Genomic DNA, 19357 nt, shown 5'->3' with positions numbered 1-19357 from the left:
CGGTCTATGAGTTTCTAGTATTCATTCATTCATTCAACCATGGTGAATGCAAGGAGAACAAAGGCTCTTTTTGCACTTTATTTCAGACAGCACGAGAATCAGCTTCTCTCCAATGTTGCACAACACTGAAAATTATGTGCGACTGCCACAACGGGGTGTTTTCCGACAGTTGTGTGCTATTGTGTGCCGTGGAAAGGCGACTTTATAGTAAAACAAATGTCCTTAGGGAAGAATAAACAATCCTACCCTACCCTACCTTATCCTATCCTAATTTATTAATTATGCATTACAAAATGACAGCTGTAGTAACGTAATCCACATTAAGTGTGTTAAAGTGTGTTATATTAAATTAGGGTTTCTTAAACACGTCTATGACAAGAACTAAGAAAAACAGGAACACCAGCATTCTGTTCTTTTTATGGTAGCATTATAGGACGTCATCCTTAATTTCTGGTTCATTATTCATTCATAATCCTTCTGCTTAGTTCCTTATTTATCAGGGATCGCTACAGCAGAATGAACCGCCAACTGCTCCAGCTTGTTTTATGGAGCAGATACCCTTCCAGCTGCAACCAGTAAAGGGAAATAGCCATACACTTTGATTTTCACACACACACTCATACACGACGGTAAATTTTGTTAACCCAATTGACCTATACCGCATGTCTTTGGCTGTGGGGGAAACCGGAGCACCCAGAGGACCCATTTTTTTGTGTTATCCAGGGCTGCTAGAAGCCTATCTTACACTATTTCTGAATGAAGTTCTGTGATTTGATTTATACATGTGACTAATGTTTTTCTCTCAACACTGCCATTTTGACCCGCTGCTACTTATACTCAGATGTGACTCATTGCTAGTCAAAACAGGTATATTTATATAAAAAAGATCTATTAATCTTTATCTGCCTTCATCACACAATAACCTTTAAACAATAAAAGGAAACATTTACAACCCTAACAAACTCATATTTATTCTTGAAGACTGGCCTAATTATAAACAGAAGCCATCTGAATATGTTTACCACTCACAAAAACGTGTAAAACTCACTAGCAAGATTAGAATGCTGGACTACCTTAGAAAGAGCACATTAGCATTTCTATTTAAAGACATTGCATGGTAAACAAGTCTGTCCATCCACATCCACTGTCAGATCCACCTGACGGGAAGATAGAGGAACACCCTGCACCCCTGTCATCCAGATAAAGGTAAACTCTTGGCCACTTCTGTCTCCACAGCAACAGGTTTATGAGGTCAAAGTTGCAAGCATGATTTTCCTCTTTTATTAAAGCTTTGTAACCATAGTAGCTGCAAATTCAATGTAAAAGGATGACGACCGCAGCATTTATTGATCTCTCTTTCGTCCCCCGACAGCCTGTTAAGCTCAGGCAATAGACTGTGCATGAGGTAATAACCCTTTAAAAAAAAAAAAACAGGCTTGTTTCCCATCCTCCTCCTCCACGAGGAAGGCATTTACTTATAGCTGCTCATCTGAAGAAGCACTCCACAGCTAAAATGATTTCTTTTTTAAATCTGCATTGCAATTATTGATCAGCAGCCTGATGTAGGCTGTGATGATGCCTACATATTTGATATGGGGAGCTATTTCTGAGTCTTTCTAGTGCATAAAAAATTGAAAAGGACCTGAAAGGAAAATTGCAGCATGTATACAGTATGCTTCTCTGAATATGAAGCTTTGTCCATTTAGTAAAGTGTGTGCGTGTTTACCCGTTTGGTGAGCTGTGTGTCCATCATGAAGTTATGCACATGTTTCTCTGCCTTCGTCAGCTCCAGCTTTCTGGCAACCACAGCAACAACCAATGCAGTGCAACCTGCTCCCTGCCAAAGACAAGAGACGGGGTCAAGGTAAGAGAACAAACAAAAGCTTGAAAACACTGCAGACTTGTTTTATTTGTGGAGAAATGGCTGATAATATATAAAGGAAGGAGAGCCATGGACAGGCCATAAAATCATTCAGTTATGAAAATATTGTCATCATTTACTCAACATTGTGTCTTTTTAAACATCTTTTCTTTTTTTTTCAAAACTACAACACATAGGAGAGAGCGAAGCACAACTTTTCAGTTTGTGTCGATTCATGCCCCCAAATAACTTTTGCCTTTTTACAAATATGTGCTTTTATTTTAGTTGGTGACTACACATTTTGTTATGGATTGTCAGATTCTTAGGAAATCAATAACTTTTTTGGATTGTTTTGTATAAAAAGGCAAAGAAAAAAAATTGGCGAATGGAATCTGCAAATGAGGCAACACCAATGGGTATTTAAGCAGCTCATAGACAGTCACTCATTCTCGCTTCAGAGCAGCCATTCATATGTGCATGCCGAAGCCGGTTGTTTAAGTCCTGTTCAACTCCTGGGCATTTAACTGGTCAACAAAAAAATAAAAAATTGTCTCCAACTAAAAGAGCAAATCAGCTGTTTGCTTCTGTCTCAAAATAGGATTCACACCATGTACAGTGCATCCTGAAAGTAGCCTCCATCTTACAAAAGTGGAAGATGTTTGGAACCACCAGCACTCTTCCTAGAGCTGCCCGGCCATTTAAGCTGAGAAATCGTGGGAGAAGGGCCTTAGTCAGAGATGTGATCAATAACCCAATGGTATCTTTATCTGAGCTCCAGCATTCTTCTGTGGAGAAAGGAGAACCTTACAAAAGGACAATCATCTGTGCAACCACTTCTCTCATGGAATTTGCCAAAAGGCATCCGAAGGACTCTCAGACCATAAGAAACTAAATTCTCTGGTCTGATGAGACTAAAATTGAACTCTTTGGAGTGAATGCCAGGCGTTACATTAGAAGAACACCATGCACCGCTCATCACCAGGCTAATACCATCCCTACAGTGAAGCATGGTGGTGGCAGCATCATGCTGTGGGGATGTTCAGCAGCAGGAACTGGAAGACTAGTCAGGATAGAGGGAAAGATGAAAACCTGCTTCAGAATGCTCTTGACCTCAGACTGGGGTGATGGTTCAAAATATCCATGGAGTGCCTTCACAACAACTCGATGAATGTCTTTGAGAGGCACAGCCAGAGTCCAGACCTAAATTCTATTGAACATCTCTGGAGAGATCTGAAAATGGCTGTACACCATCGCTTCCCATCCAACCTGATAGAGCTTGAGAGGTAAAGAGGAATGGGCAAAAAATCTCAAAAACAGGTGTGCCAACCTTGTGGCATCATATTACAAAACGATTTGAGGCTGTAATTGCTGCCAAAGTGCATCAAAAAAAGTATTAAGCAAAGGCTGTGACTTATGTACATGTTTTTTTTTTTTTTTTTTACATTTTAATAAGTTTGCAACAATAAAAAAAAAAAATCACATTGTCGTTATGGGGTATTGTATGTAGAATTTTGAGAAAATAGATAAATTTAATCCATTTTGGAATAAGGCTGTAACATAAAAAATGTGAAAAACAGTGAAGCGATATGAATACTTTCCGGATGCACTGTATTTCCTGCTCCCAGGAGATGGTCACACTCACTCTGTGACATGTTTGGGCAACCAACATGTTGAGGCAGTGCTTGTGATGGCTTACACACAGGGCTTGACATTAACACTGGCCAACCCGCCAAATGCAGGTAGATTTCAATTGTGGCGGATCAGACAAGACACACCCAATAGCCCCTTTGGCTGGTTAAAGTCATTTTTTTAATCGTAATTTTCTTAAAAAGCAGAGTTTAGGGGGTCAGCGTGAGAAAAGACAAAAACAAAAATACCTGTGTTCGCGTGAGCTAAAGAAAAACAGGTTGACTTCTGGCTATATAGCAAATAAGACACAGGCGATTCTCACTCCCTTACGAGGGCTTCAGCGTCGCGCTCACAGCTGATATGATGTATGTGAGTGTTTAAAAGTTTCAAAAAGAAATGGTTCCTTGCATGAATAATTGTGGCAGAAAACTGCAACTGGAGTGATTTATTCTTTAGGCTGTTGGGGGAAACTGGAGCACCTGGAGGAAACTCACACGAGCACGAGAAGAACATGCAAACTCCACACAGAAATGCCAACTGGCCCAGCTGGGACTCAAACCAGTGACCTTCTTGCTGTGAGGCAACAGTGCTAACTACTGAATCACCGTGCTGACTTTGGCAACATGCTCAAAAATATCAATATTAATAAACTCTTAATATTATATAACTCTTAATCTAATAATATAACGTTATAATTGAATCCTCTTTCTCTCTTTCTCTGTCTCTGTGTGACTGATTTAAAGTGTGCAGATGTAATGTGTATCAACTGATGAAAAAATATTTTTACCCATTTGGTCAAATATTGCACTGCAAAGTGTCATTATAACTAGGCAAAAGTTTAGAACTTTGCAAATCAATGCTTTTGTAGTTATATGAAGAAACACAATCAGACAGTCAGAGAAAAAAAAACAATTGCATCTCTTTTAATGTGACCGGAAAGGTTTTAGGAAAACAATGATCACAAGTGCTTAAACATGGTTGATGCATGAGAATGAATTAATTTTTTTCTTGCAAGTCACATTTGAGATTCCATAGGCACCAGTGCTGTTTGTTCTAGTTCATCAAATAGGTATTGTTGAGTTTGATATTATATTTTTATTTGGAGTTTTTGTGTTTATATGTGTATAAAAGTAGAAATTACATCTGCCAAGAATATATATTTATATATGTAATGTACATGTATTTATTTTTTAAAGCCTTCATACATTTTCAAGTACCAGAGTTTTAAGAAAATCAGACAATCGAGGGACAAAAAATGTTATACATCTGAGTGAATTATCTTAATTTGTGTTCTGAAGATTATGTTTGTGTTCTAAAGTAGTATAGGTTTGGAAAGAATTGACTGTGAGTAAATTCATTTTCATTTTGGGATGAAGTAACCCTCTGTTCATTCTCAATGAAAGTACATTAAGATACAAAAAATGCGTATGCAAAGTATTCACATGAGTAAAAAGAGATCATTCATGGATTTTTCCACACAAAATACAAAGTAAAAAAGAAAATAAATTATATTTTGCTTCCAGAAAATGTGGACAATTTTAGCACTATTAGTTCTTTGCAGTGTTACATGCGGTGGCGTCATCCACCTGTATCTTTTAAGAGAAACTGGTGGCAGTTCTGCTTACTTGCTGCCCTAAGGGGGATAAGGCATGACCAAAAGAATAAAAAAAAAATACTTTAAAACTAACTCTAGTGGTATAGTTTTTGTTCAGTGTGAAAACTGCTACCAAACCTGCTTGCAGTCAAGTCTATTTTCAGGTTACAGAAAGGCTTAGACAATTAATAATAAATGTTACATTTATTATTTAATATTTAAAATATTTATATTTACAATATTATCACAATTTACAACCACTGTATACATTTATACAGTTGAAATCAAAATTATTAGCCTTCATGTGATTTTTTTTCCTTTTTCAATTATTTCCCAAATTATGTTTAACAGAGCAAGGAAATTTTTACAGTATTTCCTATAATGTTTCCTATAACGTCTGGAAAAGCTCAGACCATACGTGGGCTTTAACAAAGTTTTTTTTATGGTCAACAAACACACTGGAATCTCAGTGAATAAATGCGTCACAGACATACAGTAAGAAATATATCCACATAAAGCTTAAAATCTGTCATTTTAAATGAACCCACTACACTTGAAAAAAAAAAGCTTTTTGGTTTTGTAATTTGTATGAAACGAATGTGAGGTACAGTCCATCCTGTCAAACGTACTTCACGTCACAGCAACTACTTAAACGCCCACAAACTTGTACACAAAGAGTTGCTGTCATTTCTGAAGAAGATTCACCATTAAGACCAAGTTGTGATTTACTTCAGATGAGCAGCGTGATCTGACAAAGCATTTATCAGAGGATGATAATGTGTAGAACGGTCCTAAATTAGGTTGGTGACGTGATCTCGTTCCTTTTGAGTGCACATGCGCATTAGCTTAAGCAACCTGGACAAAAAAAGGTTGATTTTGTTTGATTCAAACATTTAGAAAAGAAACTTATAAGACAGTTATATATATTTATAGTTAAAGTCAGAATTATTAGTCCCCCTGAATTATTAGCCACCCTGTTTTTTTTTTCCCCAATTTCTGTTTAACAGAGAAGATTATTTTCAATACATTTCTAAACATAATAGTTTTAATAACTAATCTCTAATAACTGATTTTATTTTATCTTTGCCATGATGACAGTAAATAATATTTTACTACATATTTTTCAAGACACTTCTATAAAACTTAAAGTGACATTTAAGTCATACTCACACTATGTACAGTTGCCTTGAACCAGGCCAAAGCACGCTTGTCCCCTTCCCGTCTCCCCTGACAGCCCACACTCACTTTACACTTGCGTTTGAGCACGCTTATGTCATCCATTATGCGCTGTTCAGAAAGAAGTGCTCTCGCTCAGCACAGTCGAAATTCTCTTAGTTATATTACTTTAGTAATTTGGGATGCAGTGACAAACAGTAAAATATTTTGCTGAACAGATCAGGCAGGTTAGAGTAACGATGGTTTGTTTTGTAGACTATCGAAAAAAAATATATAGCTTTAAAGGGCTAATAATTTTGTCCTTAAAGATTCAGGACACCCTAGAGAACTTTTTTTTATATTAACAGATGTGTGTGTGTTGAGCATCAGTTAAGACAATGTTAGCACCTGTCAGCTTTAATTGTGGGGAAAACTGGATAATTTTGAGCTTTTGTCAGCTAATTTCAGCTTCCGGGTTTAAAATGATCTTTGGGGCAGGATCAAAATCGGCGACGTAGCGCAGTACTGCAAGTGCAATGATGACGCGTCGGTTTCTCATTATTATTCATAGCGGAGTTTTCTTATCCTATGAGAAGAGTCGGCTGCTTAATTATTCATGAGAGCACGTGCTTTCCGAAGGCAGACCTGCCAGTTTCAAGCAAGCTGTGAGACAGACCAACGGCACGCAGTAGCCCTTCATGAAGGCTCGTATGTGTTTGTTTCCATGATCCACGGGGTTTGTTGCATGTTTTTTCCCCGCGATCTTGTCAGGGCCGATCATACAGCAAAGCCGTGTGTGTGCTGCAAGCATTTTTGTCGGGAGAGCAGCACGCGAATTAGAGAATGGCGGACGTTGACTTTTATCAGGCTGCTGTGTTTGCCTAAACCTCTATATTACCAGCAGGACTAATGGTTAAAATAGACAAGTCAGGAGACCTGCTGCACTGAGTCTATAATTTAGACACGGGGATTGGGGGAGAATCCTTATTTATAGTGTTTACATGAACACACTTATCTTTTTAATTATATAAATTGTGGTTATGTGTATATGAAATTACGAATAACAAATGTAGCAGGGCATTAAATTACTGTTTATTTCTTTGCATTTTAACTTTGTGAACTATAAACTCGTGCGTCTCCTCACAGTTTGTGTCTCATTTTGTGAGTCAACAACAGTTGTTCGCTCCCCTTCTACCCTGCTGGCCACGCCCACTCCTGCCCTATGCTCGTGGAGCTCCACGCCCATTAATCATTCATCTTTTGAAAAAATTCTGAAGTAGACTTTAACTGAAAGGGGGGGGGGGGGGGGGGGGGGGGGTGTGATGGCCCTTTAAAACGGTGTTTAAAAAATGTAAAAAAAATTGGTCCTCAAAACAGGAGGAATAGATGTTAGTACACACACACACACACACACACACTCACACACACACACACACACACACACACACACACACACGCACGCACGCACGCACGCACGCACGCACACACACACACACACACACACACACACACACACACACACATTTTCCCATTTACACATCAGAAATGTGTCAACAGAAGATATCACCAATAACTGCTCTACAGTGGTTGTCATACACAGAGGAAAAGATTCAATGGCAGGCTGGGGGAAAATGAGGAAATAAACCCATTTAGAGATGAAAAAGTGGAGTGAGGCAGGCAGGATAAGAGGAAAGCAATCTCAGGTCAAGGAGAAAGACATGGAAACACAGTTTATAGAAGAGAGATCTGGAGAAAAAAAAAGAGATGGAGTGTGAAGTGTCAAGAAGAGGAGGGGAGCTGCTAATGAGGTCACACTACTACTAATAAGAAATGAATTTGAATTAAAAGTGGCTAATGAAAGTGCATGTGCCTCCAATGACATGTGCCTCCAATGTGTGTGTGTCACTAATGGAGTGTTTTCAAGCCCACTTGTAGGACACACATATAGTCCAAAAATACCCAAGCCCATTTTCAAGAAGCACTTCTGCTGGCCATATTCACCAATTAATAAAACATGATGACCGTCTATGGAAAACCCCTCTAGGACACTGACAAATGTGTTTGTGTGTTTCCTTGTGGCAATTTGCACAAAAGTATTCCCAGACAAAATAACAAAACTTTCACTTCTTAAGGCGAAACACTGCAGACAGAAACACGTGCCTGGCAATTTTGAGATTTTGATTTCCATAACATGATTTTTTTCCATCCAAATTACACTTTTATTTGTTTCTTTTGTCTTACTTAATCATTTTGCCCTCAATGATTCGAATAACAATATACATTTGTATACGCCGTTTCCTCAAAAATGTATAAATCTCTACTTTTGCAGCACTCACGCTAAACTTTACAATTTTATTGAAGTTTTTCACTGTGGGATGTGTTTATACTGTACATCAATTTCCTATTTTCCTAAAAATCCTGATGCTAAATTAACACTGCTCAGTGTTTATATACTGTAATTCACACTCAGATGGTTTAAAAATAACACTGAAACAGTTTTAAAGTTAATAAGAAAGGGTTAATTCACCGAAGTTTAAAGGGTTAGTTCACCCAAAAATATAAATTGTTATATGAATTACTTAACCTCATGTCTTTCCAAACCCCTGAGACCTTCGTTCATTTTGGCAACACAAATTAAATTAGGTGTAATCTGAAAGTTCCTTCATCCTCTGTAGGCAGCAACAGTTCAGATGCAGAAGTTCAGAAAGGTACCAAGGAAAAAAAACTCAATACAGACCATGTCAGTGGTTTAATCTGAATATTACCAAGCAACATGAATACTTTTGTGTGCACATAAAACAAAAATAATGACTTCAACAGTTTCTTCTCAGAGTCAGTATATTGTGCACATTCACAAGCACTGTGAGTATACTCCCCAAATGCTAACGCATGACTTTGTTTGACCTCTGTTTGAAACACATCATAGGAAAATACATCAGAGGTGTGATTAAAATCAATACATGAACATGCACTCTATACTGACACTGAGGAGAAAAAAAAAAAACTGTTGCATAAAATAGTTATTTTTGTTCTGTGTGTGCACAAATGAATCTCAAATCTTGGTAACATCCCAGTTGGACCTCTGAAGGCATATGATCTGTTTTGAGGAATTTTTTAGTAATTTTTTTAATGATGATTGAAGGTCTTAGGTGTTTGGAACAAAATGAGTATTAGTCATTAATAAAAGAATTGCTATTTTTGCATGAACTATGTGATTAATTAAGTGTTGATTGAAAATGAATGATGAACACCTGCTGTTAACAAGCAGAAGCACTGAAGAGAAACACAAAGCTACAACTGACCTTAATCAAAGCCCTGAAATCAATAAACTTGACACAACAAATCTCAACTGAGGATAATTAAACAACTACACAATCAGCATTATCAACCTGTGATGCGTTTCCGAAAACCATCGTTAGCCAACTAAGGTCGCAAGTTGCAAACATAGTTAGTTGAATTGGCGTTTCCTAAATCCATCGTTCCAACAAACATTCATAATCTGCGTGGCAAACTGGTACGCTTATATGTATATTTAATGCGTGTGCATGTAAAACAATATAATCTGCACAAAACGTATAGAGTTTTGCTCTAAAGAAGTTGTTACTCCCCCCTGTTTAGAGCATACTTATGGATGTTTTATATTTTAACTAACATGGTTCAAATAATGGATCTGTGACAAAGCAGCTACGGTTTTTCGAAACACTCGTCACCACATCATTCTTTTCACAAACAATACATCATACTAAACAGTTCTGTCAGGAGTTATGTCATTGTTTGGAAAATACGCCTCTGTTTGACTTAATTTTTTTTCAGATGTCTACAAATTTTCTTAGTCTTTACTTTTACTTGAAAATATTTTTGTTAGATGTCACCATTGTGGAGAACGTTTGCTTTACTTGAGCTCTTTGACTCTTCATTGTCTCTTTTATTGACAATTATTTGGATTACACAAAATCAAAATGAGTTTTTTTAAATAAAATTAAATATACTTGGTTGGTGAAAACATTGATGAACACATTTGGAAAAATATGGCATAGGGTTCAGATGACGTTTGAATAAGATGATGAATAATAAGTGTGTAATGAAAAATAATGTCCATTCCACATCTACATTGGCAGAAACAGGATAGACAGGTGCTTCTTACATCTCCAAATCCTCACGCATCACTAAGCCATTGGCAAACTGAAGCCCTGCCCAAACACTCCCGCACTCACAGACCAGTGGTACAGTCTAACAGAGTTGGCCTTGGATGTTGTCATAGCAACAAGTCCCATAATTCGGCCTATAGAAAGTCATTACAATCACTCTCAACAGTAAAAGAAATCACATCTAAGACTCTCCCTCCTTCTGTCATTTCTGTTCTGCAGTGCTTTATCTTTTCAGCGGCTCACATTCAAGAATGCAAGGAACACAAGCGGTTTGAAACATTAGCTGCCCTTTCAAACAATTAAGACTGAGAATTTATCTGTGTTATCTGGGTCAGTGGCATATTGCTGTCTATTTATATTGTGTGAAGTTAATTACAAATTTGAAATAAATAAATTCTAATGCACTTACATACAATGACTTGATTACATCAGCTGTGTGATAAGCAAGTTTTTAATTAAAATTTATTTCAGAAAACACAGAGGAAAATATGTCAAGATGATGCAACCATACTGATTTAACAATAAAGGAAAAAAAGGCTCATTAAAAATATTGCACTGTAGAGACACATGTAGATACGCAAACACACAAGTACACTACCGGTCAAAAGTTTGGGATCAGTATTTTTTACCTTTTTTTTTTTCTTAAGAAAATGATTCCATTCATCAATGCAGCCTTTATTAAATGTAAAATAAATAAATAAATAAATAAATAAATAAATGTTAAAAAAATTAAGTGTTAAATATTTATTAAAATTTAAATAATTGCTTTCTTATTCTATGTAGTTTCAAATAAAGATATTACTCCAGTTATTATTGATTTTATTACTTTTACCATTAATAATAACAACAACAACAACAACAACAACAACAATAATAATAATAATAATAATAATAATAATAATAATAATGATAATAATAGGGCGACGCAGTTGCGCAGTAGGTAGTGCTGTCGCCTTACAGCAAGAAGGTCGCTGGATCGTGTGGAGTTTGCATGTTCTCCCTGCGTTCACGTGGGTTTCCTCCAGGTGCTCCGGTTTCCCCCACAGTTCAAAAAAATGTGGTACAGGTGAATTGGGTAGGCTAAATTGTCCGTAATGTATGATTGTGTGAATGAAAGAGTGTGTGGATGTTTCCCAGAGATGGGTTGCGGCTGAAAGGGCATCTGCTGCATAAAAACGTGCGGAATAAGTTGGCGGTTCATTGCGCTGTGACGGCCCCGGATTAATGAAGGGACTAACCTGACAAGAAAATAAATGAATGATTAATAATAATAATAATAATAATAATATTAATAATATTAATAATAATAAATATAGCTGCAAGCAGCAATTATTGGGGCCAAGCAGCCCAGCGGCCACAGCATAAACAAGCAAGGCAACAAGAGAGCAACTGGAAACTTCTATAAATTTTTGGCAGCATGTTCAGAGGCAAATTTAGTGGAAATTGGGCTAACAATCTATGGAGAGTTCATTAAATCGTTAAATAATATACTACTTCACTAACACTACTTAGATTTCATCACTGACATGATAAGTTCAGACTAAACATGTTTAGTGTGTGCAACTCTCGAAAACGATAATATTTACTCATATTTATAATGTAACTAAAAATGTAAAAAAAAAAAAAAACTATTTATGGTTAGATGGTTAGACCACATGACATGTCTTTAAATTTGACATAATTTCTTTAAATGTTACAGATGTTTTCTTTTTCAAAACTATATGAGATTCATTCATTCATTCATTTTCCTTTCGGCTTAGTCCCTTCATTAAACTATGGGGTCGCCACAGTGGAATGAACCGCCAACTTATTTAGCACATGTTCTACGTAGTGGATGCCCTTCCAGAGAGACAGCCATGCACTTCCATTCACACACACACACACACACACACACACGCACACGCACACGCACACGCACACGCACACGCACACGCACACGCACACGCACACGCACACACACACACACACACTCACTCACTCACTCACTCACTCACTCGTACACTACAGAAAATTTAGCTCACCTATAGCGCATGTCTTTGGACTGTGGGGGAAACCGGAGCACCCGGAGGAAACGCATGCAAACACAGGGAGAACATGCAAACTCCACTATATGAGATCAACAGGAATAAAAAAAAAGTTTATATGTGTGTTATATAGTAGAAGTTGTAGAATGTTTTCTTTTTCTTTATTATGAACAAATATTATACTAATGGAACTTGTTATGGTTTTACCCATCTGCTATATGATATTCTTGTTTGTGTCTGTGTGTGTGTACAAGAGAGAAAGTGTGAAAGAGAGAGAGAGAGAGAGAGAGAGAGAGAGGGAGAGAGAGAGAGAGAGAGAGAGAGACAAAGATCTTCATTTTAAAATAAACATAAAAAGAAGCGTCGCATCATGTTATCCACGCTTTTGCACTCTGTTGGGATATTTAGAGACACAAGCTGACAGTATGTGAACATGAAGAACACTCCGAACAGAGAGGAGAGAAGTAAGAGAAAGTGACCTCTGCTAATATTTACCATCTCTAAACTCGATATCAAAATACACACACTCCTAATCCACTGCTCCACCTGTCAAGCGTCCCTCACGCACAGAGACGTCAAGGATCTGAGAGAGAGATTATGGTAAGAAATACCTGGGGCTTACATTAAGCTAACGCCGTCGTAAAGTAATCAGGCAGAACAATGGCAGCCACAAAGCTAAGCAAATGTGCCATCCCAGAATACACAAGAGGATTGGGATGTTTGTTGGTGTGTGCTAACAGACAGGGCTGGAGAGACTGTGGTTAGTGTGCATATTTGGGTTTCTCAAAATAAGATAACGAGTAGGAAAACATATCTTTAGCCTGTCCCTTGCCACTGTGGGTGTGAAACAACTGTGCTGTGTACTGTATGTGTGTGTGTGTGTGTGTGTGTGTGTGTGTGTGTGTGTGTGTGTGTGTGTGTGTATGTGTGTGTGTATACCATAATTCCTGTGAGCAGACACACTCCCTTGCCACAGTAGGTGTGAGGCACCATGTCTCCATATCCAATAGAGAGGAAGGTGATAGAGATGAGCCACATTGCACCCAAAAAATTACTGGTCACATCCTGAGCGTCATGGTACCTGACAGAGAGAGAGAGAGAGAGAGATGATTTGATTTTTGAAGTTACCTTTGAACACCTCTGGATGTGGAAGGTATGGAGAAGCAATAACCGGATGTGAAATAGGCACAAATATTACATCCAAGTTTTCACATAAAAATTCCTCCCATACGTCGCCATCCCTTAATCTGATCTGCAAGGTACTCGGAAGAAAATTCTAGAAGGTGTAACTGTTTGCCTACAGGCTTGTTGAGAAACTCTGGGTTTGTAAATGTTTGTTATGCCTCTGATTCAGGCAAGAACTACTTTCTTTTTCCCCTTGAGAACATCTCAGTGTAAAATGGTACATGAAATATACACAAAACAAAAGAAGGTAAGACAAAGCAAAACACAAGAACATATAGAAATAAAAAAAAATAATCAAAAATATGTATTTTTATTTAAATTAACAAAAAATAAAACCAAGACCAAAATATATAACGAGACAAAATTTAATCATATTAAGCAAACAAACTTAAAAGCTGTGGTCATCTTCCTAAAATAGCAATAGCAGAGTATTTACACTATAATAGATTACATGAAAATATTTAGTTACGATTTTACAATTTCACCTCAAATGTGCTTTAAGTGGTGAAAACTATGCAACAAATGGTCCCTTAAATCTCAATATAGTTTGAACTTACGAGTGCTTTCTTTACTGCATATTTATGTCCAGCTGTTTAAATGGATAAATACTCATTTTTAATGTTATCATTATTGCCCAAATAATAAAACAAATGATCAGCTAACAAATTATTATGTATTTCTACTGGTTGATCCACTTTACATGTGTGCTGCTGGACATGAAGGTTTTGATTCGTGCTTATATTTGATACTGTTACATGTAAAAGCACAAAGGCAGAGGTCAGAATCCATATGCAGTTTATTATAAAAAGACAGTCGAACAGGCGGTGTCAAAACAGGGGCAAACAACAGTGTCAGGATAATTCACAAGAATAACCCAAAACACAGACCATGGTCAGGGCTGATAGCAAATGATTAAAAGCCCTGAAACAACCAGAGGGCAAAAATTAAAGCAAAGCAAGGCAAGAAAAACAACAACAAAGGACAACAGAAATTGCACCGAAATGTCCGAAAAAGCAAACAAGAAAGTTTTCATAATCATGCACATACTCTCCTTCACATATCCTTCATAGAATGGTGTCATGAACAACCCTTAAAAGTAATGTGTTACCAAAACATCTTAGTGAATTTAAAATGTTTTTAGATGTTAGAGTGTTATATATTCTTTATTACGAGCACCTGTCTAGCTGTTCGTTAACGCACATTTCTAATCACCCAATCACATGGCAGCAACTCAATGCATTTAGGCATGTAGACATGGTCAAGACAATCTACTGCATTTCAAACTGAGCCTCAGAATGGGGAAGAAAGGGAATTTAAGTGTCTTAAGTAACATGGCATGGTTGTTGGTGCCAGACGTGCTGGTTTGAGTATTTTAGAAGCTACTGATCTACTGCGATTTTCACGCACAACCATCTCTAGTCTTTACAGAGAATGGTTAGAAAAAGATTAGATATCCAGTGAGCAGCAATTATGTTGGCACAAATGGCTTGTTGATGCCAGAGGTCAGAGGAACAGACTAGATTAAGCTCATAGAAAGGCAACAGTAACACAAATAACCTCGTTACAGTCGAGTTAGGCAGAATAGCATCTCTTAATGCACAACATGTCAAACCGTGAGGCAGATGGGCTACAGCAGCAGAAGACCACACTGGGTGCCACTCATGTCAGCTAAGAACAGGAAACTGAGGCTACAATTCACACAGGCTTACCAAAATGGGTCATCGCCTGGTCTGATGAGTCTCGATTTCTGCTGCGACATTCGAATGGTAGGGTCAGAATTTGGCATCAACAACATAAAAGCATGGATCTATCCTCCCTTGGTTCAGGCTGGTGGTGGTGGTGTAATGGTGTGGGGGATATTTTCTTGGCACACTTTGGGCTCATTAGTACCAATTGAGCATTGTGTCAACACCACAGCCTACCTGAGTATTGTTGCTGACCATGTCCATCCCTCTATGACCACAGTGTGCCCATCCTTTGATGGCTTCTTCCAGCGTCATAATAACGCACAATGCCCTAAAGCGTGAATCATCTCAGACTGAATCAGACTGGTTTCTTGAACATGACAATGAGTTCAATGAACTCAAATGGCCCCCACAGTCACCAGATCTCAATCCAATAGAGCACCTTTGAGTTGTGGTCTATACTAAATCTATGCCATGAAGGACCCAGTACTAGTAAGGTGTACCTTATAAAGTGCCTGGTGGGTGCATATAAATATATATTTATTTATTTATTATCATTAATTATTATCAAAATTATAAAGTATTATTTGTTTATTATCATGAGGCATTTAATTTGCAACATTCTAAAATGTGCAAAAAACTTATGTAGATGCAAACACAGCCATCTCAACTTTCCAAGAATGCATTTTACAAGCAAGTTGATCCAGTTCACAGGCGGTCTGAAGCCCACTGCGTGCGTGCTGGACTGAGTAAGAGCAGCACACAGCCTGCAGGGAGACTCCACCTCTAGAAAGGGCCTTTAACATGATGACTTTGAGTGCAGTGCATAAAAATAGAGCAGATCCCTGTAGGCTCATCTCACCACGGCGCTGCCCTGATCAGATGTGGCAATTCAAATGCACAAACCGTCAGTCAAAACTCACTGCTCCAGCCTGCCGCTATCAAAACAATAATCAAACCTTAAATCCTTGCCATGGGGAACCCTCAATATTATACAGCGTCTAACACGCATCCAGAATTTGTAACCATGACAACGTGCCTGGAAGAGTGGGAAACACCCACTAGTTTATCCCATCGACCCCTTTTAGGATGCAACATGGGAAATCTGTTAATACACGTAGTGATGCCTGAATGTGTGCCTAGAAAAGGAGGAACGATGTTAGATAGACAAGGGTGTGAATGAAAGTGCTCTCTCTTTCCAGCTCTCTCTTTCTCTCTGGTCTCTGCGCCTCCCGGACGTGTAGAGCGAGCGTTTGCACACCTCAGGCGGCGTGTTTTCATCCAGCTTCTGTCACTTATTGGTGGGGATTCAGGTGAGTCCTCATTAAGCATAAGAAACTTGACAGCGTCTAGACAGCACGGCGCAGCTCCAAACACAATGATTCATTTGTTCATTCGTTTTCTCTTTCTTACCTCTCACACACTCGTACGGTCCAGGCAGCGATGATCCACAGGGAGATACTGAAGACTAGCAGCACCGTGCCCGGGCATATGGTCATCAGGGTCTTCATCACAAAGCGTGTGTTAAAGTGCACCTGAAAAGAGGAAAACAAGCAGCCGTGTGATTCCTTTCAGACCGGATTTCATCATCATAAAAGATTTTTTTTAGTGCTTTTACTGATGGATAAGAGAAGCTCTAATGAGTCTTATCTTTAAAAGCTTTAAAATGGTCCAGTAATACTTCATTGACAAGAAAATGCACTTAAATGCTACATGGAAAAAGAGCCTCCTTTGCTAAAAACAAATACAAACAGTTCAAATAAATAAATGGATGTCATGGATGAATTTAGTAATGTGTAGAAATAACAATAAATCATAGCAAGAAAAATCCTTATGGGTAGTTACTAACTGAATTGACAGCAAAAATGTACAGTTTCACAACTTTTTAGCCAATTATTCCACTTGCTATAAATCAGATGACACTAATGAAATCAGGATTAAAATATTTTGAAATTGTCCAGTGGGCGATTAATAAAATATATTCCATTTTCTTTTTGAAATTGGGGTAACATTTCAGTGAATTCACCAATGAAAAAAGCAAAATAAAATATCTTGATACATGATGGAAAAAATAGTTACTAGTTTGGACATTAAGAAATCATGATGTTTGGTAATTTAAGAAACTTGTTACACAGAACATGGTATTGTTATGACATGTGACATCTTGTGATCTATGAAAATGATGAACACATTTTATAAATAATTGAAAATTTAAATCTGAAAAAAAAACGATGGCTTTGGTTATTAAATGTATCTGCAACTAGAATCACCCATATAGTCCATGGAAAGCAACATGTTTTTCTGGCTATAATGCACAGTTTTCTCACAAAACTTGAAACTATGTCTATAAATCTCTTTATATATATATATATATATATATATATATATATATATATATATATATATATATATATATATATATATATATATATATATATATATATATATATATATATATATATATATATTTAATTATTGTTATTATTATTATTATTATTATTATTTATCTTATTTTTTTTGGCCCACCAGGAATGTCGGGAGCCGGGACATCATAAATTTGTTCACACAATTTTAAATACTTCCACATTTTTTTTATTATTAATGTTTTTGAACAATATTTAGCATGCATCACTTCAAAATTCCTACTGCAAACCTTCATCACATCCCTTATAATTTAAACATATGTTGACATAAGAATATGTTTTTGTTGTTTTGACAGGTTAATAATGATCATAATATTTGGCCTGTGATGGACGCCCCATGTTAGCCTGCGCTGAACTGAAAAGATTAGAGCTGCTGGATTTACAACATGTTAATTCCCCAACAGTACATGAAAGTGGCTGTTGGGAAAAGAACAGAGCAAACATTCTAATAACAAACTTTTGTGTGTCTGATGTGAATAAAGCACATACTTATTACTGCCATCGTCATTTCCATCTCCATCTGGATTTTACAAACCATAAATATTGTTTTTCTAGTATTTATCGATCGGTCGGAGATCGGTATTAGCCGTTAATCACATTTAATGGCTCGATCGGTACTCGTCAATCTTTCTGATCTTATGAACCTATCGTAAGTGTTTGTTTATGAGTTTACAAGGAGAGGAAGATGCACCTGGGTTATACTGATAGCAGCGCTACAACAAGTGCGTTGATTTGGTAAATGATTTGTGGCTGCATGAGCGATCGATACGTACACGTCACAGCAGCTAAAATATATACAGATGTGGTGCAACCTCTGTTTTTACAGTCCATTGGCGCAATTTGCACTAGTGAGGGTCTCTTTGTTGCAACCATTGTACATTCAGTGTTTGGAGCTGCTGTGACGCGAGCAGAGCGATCAGCCCCATCTTGTGTCCAACTGCATGACCTCTCCCGGAAGCTATGCGAGTCTCCCACATATTATCTATTATTTTCTGTAAAGGTGCTTCTGTCCACACTAAATGGTTATAAGAGACATGTTTAAGATTATATGCAGTAATAATAATGTATAGGATGATATGCAGCATCCTTAGTTTATTATCTTAGTTAAGGTGAGATTTCCACTTAAGTATCTAACTTAAGGGACAATGTGCTTTATGCAATGGCTAGTTACATAGAACTTTAAGCATCTGAATCAGTACTTGGTATCAGCCCATCACTATGATAAGGAATCAGTACTCGGTATTGTTAACTATGAATGTGTCAGTGCCACAATCATGTGGCACTGCTTGCTTTAACCTTAAATAAGTCTTTTGTACAAAATTCACCTTTAATACCTCTCTGAATACATCTCCTCACAATATCCTGCACAACATTGTTCAGTCCCATGTAAACATACTTGTATAGTCTGTCTTAAGTGTATAGTTAAGTATCTTATGGGTGTAAGTATCTTAACTATACACTTAAGACAGACTATACAAGACATAAGAGCTATTTTAAAAAAACTATGCATGACTAACATATACCATAAGGATCTTATGTGTGTAGTTAGGTATCTTATGGTATATGTTAGTCATGCATAGTTTTTTAAAATAGCTCTTATGTCTAGCATTGTGCTTGTATTTATGATTAATATAACACTGCTGTCCTGCGAGA

The 19357-nt window shown here is 37.3% G+C and overlaps 1 protein-coding gene and 1 long non-coding RNA gene across 5 annotated transcripts in view; one reads left to right on the top strand and one right to left on the bottom strand.

The window, feature by feature from the left end:
- The window catches only part of kcnn3 (potassium intermediate/small conductance calcium-activated channel, subfamily N, member 3), a 120754-nt gene that overhangs the window by 25848 nt on the left and 75549 nt on the right, over window positions 1-19357 (bottom strand). For 2 of the 4 annotated variants that reach the window (XM_001921759.8, XM_009292295.5), the window contains 3 exons: window positions 16695-16816; window positions 13351-13492; window positions 1727-1837 (listed from right to left, as the gene is read on the bottom strand). In XM_001921759.8, the coding sequence (XP_001921794.2) occupies window positions 1727-1837; window positions 13351-13492; window positions 16695-16816 (375 nt within the window). Of the gene's footprint in view, window positions 1-1583; window positions 1838-12406; window positions 13291-13336; window positions 13493-16694; window positions 16817-19357 lie in introns of those variants that run through there. The other 2 variants (XR_012391739.1, XM_073925517.1) reach the window with 2 other exon arrangements.
- On the top strand, window positions 1788-16805 carry LOC103908928 (uncharacterized). The gene is made up of 3 exons (XR_658489.5): window positions 1788-1864; window positions 16484-16594; window positions 16719-16805. It is a non-coding gene; the product is annotated as an uncharacterized lncRNA (long non-coding RNA).

The sequence above is a fragment of the Danio rerio genome, chromosome 16 (assembly GCF_049306965.1).
Source record: "Danio rerio strain Tuebingen ecotype United States chromosome 16, GRCz12tu, whole genome shotgun sequence".
NCBI lineage: Eukaryota > Metazoa > Chordata > Actinopteri > Cypriniformes > Danionidae > Danio > Danio rerio.
This window is presented reverse-complemented; position numbering and strand designations above follow the sequence as displayed.